The 8,384-nt window shown below is 39.6% G+C and overlaps 1 protein-coding gene across 1 annotated transcript; it reads right to left on the bottom strand.

Annotated features, from left to right (window-relative positions):
* Positions 1-3,747: 3,747 nt before the first annotated feature.
* On the bottom strand, positions 3,748-4,731 carry LOC132553426 (uncharacterized). Its single transcript, XM_060217674.1, has one exon. The coding sequence runs from the start codon at positions 4,729-4,731 to the stop codon at positions 3,748-3,750; it is 984 nt and encodes a 327-aa protein (XP_060073657.1).
* Between the last annotated feature and the right edge of the window lie 3,653 nt (positions 4,732-8,384).

The raw sequence follows: 8,384 nt of genomic DNA, 5'->3' as shown, positions 1-8,384 counted from the left end.
ATAAAAATAGCGAGAAGTATATACAAAAGAAAGATTTACACAGAAATTCACGGAAAATTAAAAAATACAAGAAGAAGACCAGGTGTCCCGGAAGCGTCTTCTGCTTCATCGATGGCACACGCCATGTAAACATTGGTCAATTTAGGTAAGTAATGTCATGTGCTCATATGAGAACAAGCATACAACAATGAAACCAACATGCAAACTAACGAGCGTCAAACACGTTCTAATAAAAAGAAATAGAAATTTCTCATTGAGTTCAACGCTAACATCCCCAGTAACACAAACTTACAGTCCCAGTAACACAAACTTACAGCCCCAGTAACACAAGCTTACAGCTCCAGTAACACAAACTTACAGCTCCAGTAACACAAGCTTACAGCCCCAGTAACACAAACTTACAGCTCCAGTAACACAAACTTACAGCTCCAGTAACACAAGCTTACAGCCCCAGTAACACAAGCTTACAGCCCCAGTAACACAAACTTACAGCCCCAGTAACACAAGCTTACAGCCCCAGTAACACAAGCTTACAGCCCCAGTAACACAAGCTTACAGCCCCAGTAACACAAGCTTACAGCCCCAGTAACACAAACTTACAGTCCCAGTAACACAAGCTTACAGCCACAAACTTACAGCCCCAGTAACACAAGCTTACAGTCCCAGTAACACAAGCTTACAGCCCCAGTAACACAAACTTACAGTCCCAGTAACACAAGCTTACAGTCCCAGTAACACAAACTTACATCCCCAGTAACACAAACTTACAGCTAACACAAGCTTACAGCCCCTGTAACACAAACTTACAGCCCCAGTAACACAAGCTTACAGCCCCAGTAACACAAACTTACAGCCCCAGTAACACAAGCTTACAGCCCCAGTAACACAAACTTACAGCCCCAGTAACACAAGCTAACACAAACTACAGCCCCAGTAACACAAGCTTACAGCCCCAGTAACACAAGCTTACATCCCCAGTAACACAAACTTACAGCCCCAGTAACACAAGCTTACAGCCCCAGTAACACAAACTTACAGCCCCAGTAACACAAACTTACAGCCCCAGTAACACAAACTTACAGCCCCAGTAACACAAACTTACAGCCCCAGTAACACAAGCTTACAGTCCCAGTATCACAAGCTTACAGCTCCAGTAACACAAACTTACAGTCCCAGTAACACAAACTTACATCCCCAGTAACACAAACTTACAGCCCCAGTAACACAAGCTTACAGCCCCAGTAACACAAACTTACAGCCCCAGTAACACAAACTTACAGCCCCAGTAACACAAACTTACAGCCCCAGTAACACAAGCTTACAGCTCCAGTAACACAAACTTACAGCCCCAGTAACACAAGCTTACAGCCCCAGTAACACAAGCTTACAGCCCCAGTAACACAAGCTTACAGCCCCAGTAACACAAGCTTACAGCCCCAGTAACACAAGCTTACAGCCCCAGTAACACAAACTTACAGCCCCAGTAACACAAACTTACAGCCCCAGTAACACAAGCTTACAGCCCCAGTAACACAAGCTTACAGCTCCAGTAACACAAGCTTACAGCTCCAGTAACACAAGCTTACAGCCCCAGTAACACAAACTTACAGCCCCAGTAACCAGCCCCAGTAACACAAGTTTACAGCCCCAGTAACACAAACTTACAGCTCCAGTAACACAAGCTTACAGCCCCAGTAACACAAGCTTACAGCTCCAGTAACACAAGCTTACAGCCCCAGTAACACAAGCTTACAGCCCCAGTAACACAAGCTTACAGCCCCAGTAACACAAGCTTACAGTCCCAGTAACACAAGCTTACAGCTCCAGTAACACAAGCTTACAGTCCCAGTAACACAAGCTTACAGCTCCAGTAACACATACTTACAGCTCCAGTAACACAAACTTACAGCCCCAGTAACACAAGTTTACAGCCCCAGTAACACAAGCTTACAGCTCCAGTAACACAAACTTACAGCTCCAGTAACACAAGCTTACAGCTCCAGTAACACAAGCTTACAGCCCCAGTAACACAAGCTTACAGCCCCAGTAACACAAACTTACATCCCCAGTAACACAAACTTACAGCTCCAGTAACACAAACTTACAGCTCCAGTAACACAAACTTACAGCCCCAGTAACACAAGCTTACAGCTCCAGTAACACAAGCTTACAGCCCCTGTAACACAAGCTTACAGCCCCAGTAACACATACTTACAGCTCCAGTAACACAAGCTTACAGCCCCTATAACACACGTGAACAACCCCTTACAGAAACACAAATGTACGCTTAAAATATGACCGCTAAGTCTCAACGTTATCGGATGAACCAAGATAGACAACTCTCTCATGTACTGCCGTGCTAAAGATTTCGTGTAAGAAATGGGGAAAACGGAAACATTCCTCCAAAATAGAAAATCGAAACCATCCATAATTATCCCCTAGTTATAATTTGATAAATATTTGTAGGAAATTCTGTTGCAAGATACAACTCGTCCAAACCCATAGGTTATCAAACAAATTGAAAAAAAAAACGAATAAAATTGGTAATAAAAGAAAAAAAACAGTGGATATAATTCGGTCTTAGTCTATCTAATAGCCTAATATTGTGGACGAGAGATATTCTGCAACAGAAATTCCTACAATTATTTATAGCCAATTATTCTGTATGGGTTCGAGTTTTTGATCTGACGCATATTTCTGGTTCACCACTGCGTCCACTCAGGCAGTAGATGCAAGAGTTGTCTCTCTTCGTTCACCGATAACATTAGGGCTAAATGTTCATAATGCTAACGATCGATCATGTTACAGACAGGATTAGTTAGCATGTGTAGTTTAGCGGTCGTTAGCTATATTACTGGGTTGTAATATGATAACACTGTTGGTAGCTTGTGTTACAGGGTTGTTAGCTTGTGTTACAGGGTTGTTAGCTTGTGTTACAGGGTTGTTAGCTTGTGTTACAGGGTTGAAAGCTTGTGTAACACTTTTGTTAGCTTGTGTTACAGAGATGTTAGCTTGTGTTACAGGGTTGTTAGGTTGTGTTACAGCGATGTTAGCTTGTGTTACAGGGTTGTTAGCTTGTGTTACAGGGTTGTTAGCTTGTGTTACAGAGATGTTAGCTTGTGTTACAGGGTTGTTAGCTTGTGTTACAGGGTTGTTAGCTTGTGTTACAGGGTTGTTAGCTTGTGTTACAGAGATGTTAGCTTGTGTTACAGAGATGTTAGCTTGTGTTACAGGGTTGTTAGGTTGTGTTACAGGGTTGTTAGCTTGTGTTACAGGGTTGTTAGCTTGTGTTACAGGGTTGTTAGCTTGTGTTACAGGGTTGTTAGCTTGTGTTACAGAGATGTTAGCTTGTGTTACAGAGATGTTAGCTTGTGTTACAGGGTTGTTAGCTTGTGTTACAGAGATGTTAGCTTGTGTTACAGGGTTGTTAGCTTGTGTTACAGAGATGTTAGCTTGTGTTACAGAGATGTTAGCTTGTGTTACAGGGTTGTTAGCTTGTGTTACAGGGTTGTTAGCTTGTGTTACAGGGTTGTTAGCTTGTGTTACAGAGATGTTAGCTTGTGTTACAGAGATGTTAGCTTGTGTTACAGGGTTGTTAGCTTGTGTTACAGGGATGTTAGCTTGTGTTACAGGGTTGTTAGCTTGTGTTACAGGGTTGTTAGCTTGTGTTACAGAGATGTTAGCTTGTGTTACAGGGTTGTTAGCTTGTGTTACAGGGATGTTAGCTTGTGTTACAGGGTTGTTAGCTTATGTTACAGAGATGTTAGCTTGTGTTACAGGGTTGTTAGCTTGTGTTACAGGGTTGTTAGCTTGTGTTACAGGGTTGTTAGCTTGTGTTACAGAGATGTTAGCTTGTGTTACAGAGATGTTAGCTTGTGTTACAGAGATGTTAGCTTGTGTTACAGGGTTGTTAGCTTGTGTTACAGGGTTGTTAGCTTGTGTTACAGGGTTGTTAGCTTGTGTTACAGGGTTGTTAGCTTGTGTTACAGAGATGTTAGCTTGTGTTACAGAGATGTTAGCTTGTGTTACAGAGATGTTAGCTTGTGTTACAGAGATGTTAGCTTGTGTTACAGGGTTGTTAGCTTGTGTTACAGGGTTGTTAGCTTGTGTTACAGAGATGTTAGCTTGTGTTACAGGGTTGTTAGCTTGTGTTACAGGGTTGTTAGCTTGTGTTACAGAGATGTTAACTTGTGTTACAGGGTTGTTAGCTTGTGTTACAGAGATGTTAGCTTGTGTTACAGAGATGTTAGCTTGTGTTACAGGGTTGTTAGCTTGTGTTACAGAGATGTTAGCTTGTGTTACAGGGTTGTTAGCTTGTGTTACAGGGTTGTTAGCTTGTGTTACAGGGTTGTTAGGTTGTGTTACAGGGTTGTTAGCTTGTGTTACAGAGATGTTAGCTTGTGTTACAGGGTTGTTAGCTTGTGTTACAGAGATGTTAGCTTGTGTTACACTGTTGTTAGCTTGTGTTACACTGTTGTTAGCTTGTGTTACAGAGATGTTAGCTTGTGTTACAGGGTTGTTAGTTTGTGTTACAGAGATGTTAGCTTGTGTTACAGAGATGTTAGCTTGTGTTACAGGGTTGTTAGCTTGTGTTACAGGGTTGTTAGCTTGTGTTACAGGGTTGTTAGCTTGTGTTACAGGGTTGTTAGCTTGTGTTACACGGTTGTAGTGAGCATAAGCTTGTGTTACGTGGAAGCTTCCGATATAAACATTGTCACAGGTGTTATTCATTTACAGGAGATATCTAGAGGAGTGATTGTCTCAATACAGAGATATGTAGAGGAGGGTTGTGATTGTTCCATTACAGAGATATCTAGAGGAGGGTTGTGATTGTTCCATTACAGAGATAACTAGAGGAGGGTTGTGATTGTTCCATTACAGAGATATAGAGGAGGGTTGTGATTGTTCCATTACAGAGATATCTAGAGGAGGGTTGTGATTGTTCCATTACAGAGATATCTAGAGGAGGGTTGTGATTGTTCCATTACAGAGATAACTAGAGGAGGGTTGTGATTGTTCCATTACAGATATATCTAGAGGAGGGTTGTGATTGTTCCATTACAGAGATATAGAGGAGGGTTGTGATTGTTCCATTACAGAGATATCTAGAGGAGGGTTGTGATTGTTCCATTACAGAGATATCTAGAGGAGGGTTGTGATTGTTCCATTACAGAGATATCTAGAGGAGGGTTGTGATTGTTCCATTACAGAGATATTGTTCCATTACAGAGATATGGATTGTTCCATTACAGAGATTGTGATTGTTCCATTACAGAGATATCTAGAGGAGGGTTGTGATTGTTCCATTACAGAGATATCTAGAGGAGGGTTGTGATTGTTCCATTACAGAGATATCTAGAGGAGGGTTGTGATTGTTCCATTACAGAGATATCTAGAGGAGGGTTGTGATTGTTCCATTACAGAGATATCTAGAGGAGGGTTGTGATTGTTCCATTACAGAGATATCTAGAGGAGGGTTGTGATTGTTCCATTACAGAGATATCTAGAGGAGGGTTGTGATTGTTCCATTACAGAGATATCTAGAGGAGGGTTGTGATTGTTCCATTACAGAGATATCTAGAGGAGGGTTGTGATTGTTCCATTACAGATATATCTAGAGGAGGGTTGTGATTGTTCCATTACAGAGATATCTAGAGGAGGGTTGTGATTGTTCCATTACAGAGATATCTAGAGGAGGGTTGTGATTGTTCCATTACAGAGATATCTAGAGGAGGGTTGTGATTGTTCCATTACAGAGATATAGAGGAGGGTTGTGATTGTTCCATTACAGAGATATAGAGGAGGGTTGTGATTGTTCCATTACAGAGATATAGAGGAGGGTTGTGATTGTTCCATTACAGAGATATAGAGGAGGGTTGTGATTGTTCCATTACAGAGATATAGAGGAGGGTTGTGATTGTTCCATTACAGAGATATAGAGGAGGGTTGTGATTGTTCCATTACAGAGATATCTAGAGGAGGGTTGTGATTGTTCCATTACAGATATCTAGAGGAGGGTTGTGATTGTTCCATTACAGATATCTAGAGGAGGGTTGTGATTGTTCCATTACACAGATATCTAGAGGAGGGTTGTGATTGTTCCATTACAGAGATATCTAGAGGAGGGTTGTGATTGTTCCATTACACAGATATCTAGAGGAGGGTTGTGATTGTTCCATTACAGAGATATCTAGAGGAGGGTTGTGATTGTTCCATTACAGATATCTAGAGGAGGGTTGTGATTGTTCCATTACAGAGATATCTAGAGGAGGGTTGTGATTGTTCCATTACAGAGATATCTAGAGGAGGGTTGTGATTGTTCCATTACAGAGATATAGAGGAGGGTTGTGATTGTTCCATTACAGAGATATCTAGAGGGGGGTTGTGATTGTTCCATTAGAGATATCTGGAGGAGGGTTGTGATTGTTCCATTACAGAGATATCTAGAGGAGGGTTGTGATTGTTCCAATACAGAGATATAGAGGAGGGTTGTGATTGTTCCATTATACAGAGAGAGGAGGGTTGTGATTGTTCCATTACAGATATCTAGAGGAGGGTTGTGATTGTTCCAATACAGAGATATAGAGGAGGGTTGTGATTGTTCCATTACAGAGATATCTAGAGGAGGGTTGTGATTGTTCCATTACAGAGATATCTAGAGGAGGGTTGTGATTGTTCCATTACAGATATATCTAGAGGAGGGTTGTGATTGTTCCATTATAGAAATATCTAGAGGTGGGTTTTGATTGTTCCACTAAGAGAGAAAGTTGTTCTGAATTTCTTTAAGAAGAATATAAAAACACATTTCGTTGTAATACGTTTATCAAAATTTGTCATTGTTAGTCATCATTTGTTGAATAGATAATTTGTGATTATTAATTTGTCGGTTTTCTTTCGGTCCCTGAATCGTTATAATTGATCAATTGTGCCAAACGCTCTAAAACTTAGTGACTAACGATCTTCAAATTCGAATATGAAACACTTGGCTAGTTTCGTCATGGTTGAAATGTTGGTTATACTATACAGATAATCAATGTGACCTTTTCCTGAAACATTCGTTTAAGATTATTTGTAAAACGGAACGTCTTGTATTCGTCAAAAAAATGAATCGGTGACACGAATTCCAAAGATCATGCAGCATTAGCCTTTCAGATATTTAAGAGTAAAGTGATTACACAAACTGTTGCTGTGCACTTCGTTTTTTGTTTGTCTGATTTGGGATTGAAAGGACGTTTTGTCGCTGATTACGGCAAACAACGCTTTTTAAGGAAATCTGATCGATTTATCAAACTTGGTGAATTCCTCATCTTAAGGACATTTGAAAGAAGTTTTCTCATTTGGCCTAAAGATGGGGGCATTAGCCAATAGCATTTCTCAAAATGTCAAAGTAACCCGTAAATATAAGAAAATATTTAGGATGAATCCAACAAGAATGTTGACAATAATTTTTAAAGATCTGACCTTGTGCGTTAAATATGTATTTAATTGGTATATGAGAACAATGCCAATTAGAAATACAGCTTCTTTCGCGAATTAAATATATGTCAAAAATCATTTGTGTATTTCATTCGTACAAGCAATATTTTTTTCACATTAAAATACAATATGTACTATGTTTATAACCAAATGCCAAAATTTCGCATAGCCAATCCCTTGACCATCGAGTCATTTTTCAAAACAAAAACCATATACTCCCAGAGTACTGAAAGTGTTGGAAAAATGTACACAGGTCTTATCATTTTTGATGTTTTGTTAAGCTTTTTTTATAATATTTTTTTATTTTTTATTTTTTTGGTGAATAGATATCCCATTACCCATTCGTTTGAATGAAAACACGTACTGTCAACCACGAAGAACATACCCTCTTTTTGCTATGAAGCATTATAATAAACACTTTTTGGTTTAAAATTCATGACTGGTGTTGCTCAGAATTTCGATTTTTGGAGGAATACATACAAGGGGGCGCAATCTCTTCATTTATCATTTTATACGGTAGTTGAGATAAACTCGTTTAGAATATTCATGTCTGGCTAACAGAAATGTCTTCTCATTAAGGTACTAGTGTCCGTTAAAAGAAATTCGCCACCTTCTCTGATTTTAGGGGGTAGAGAAGGTTAACTTAAAACCATTCTCACTGTTCAGTCAGTCACTGCGCTCTTGATACTTTCATAAGCTTCCACAAGGATATAAATGATGTTTTTGAAACATTTTCGTTCTTAATACAATTGTTGATATTTTACGGAATCATTTAAATAAAATTGATGAAAAAGTGTGTCACTTTTTGAAGTATTATGTGACAATAACACAAAATCAATTCACAAGTCTGACATATCTTAGTCAAAAGTAATTCCTTTTCGTTAAGAATAATATCGTGAGGCGAAAAA

This window comes from Ylistrum balloti, unplaced genomic scaffold, assembly GCF_031769215.1.
Source record: "Ylistrum balloti isolate Yb309-2 unplaced genomic scaffold, AGI_CSIRO_Ybal_v1 Utg369636, whole genome shotgun sequence".
Classification (NCBI taxonomy): Eukaryota; Metazoa; Mollusca; class Bivalvia; order Pectinida; family Pectinidae; genus Ylistrum; species Ylistrum balloti.
The sequence above is the reverse complement of the archived record's forward strand: the minus strand, read 5'-3'. Positions and strand labels throughout refer to the sequence as shown.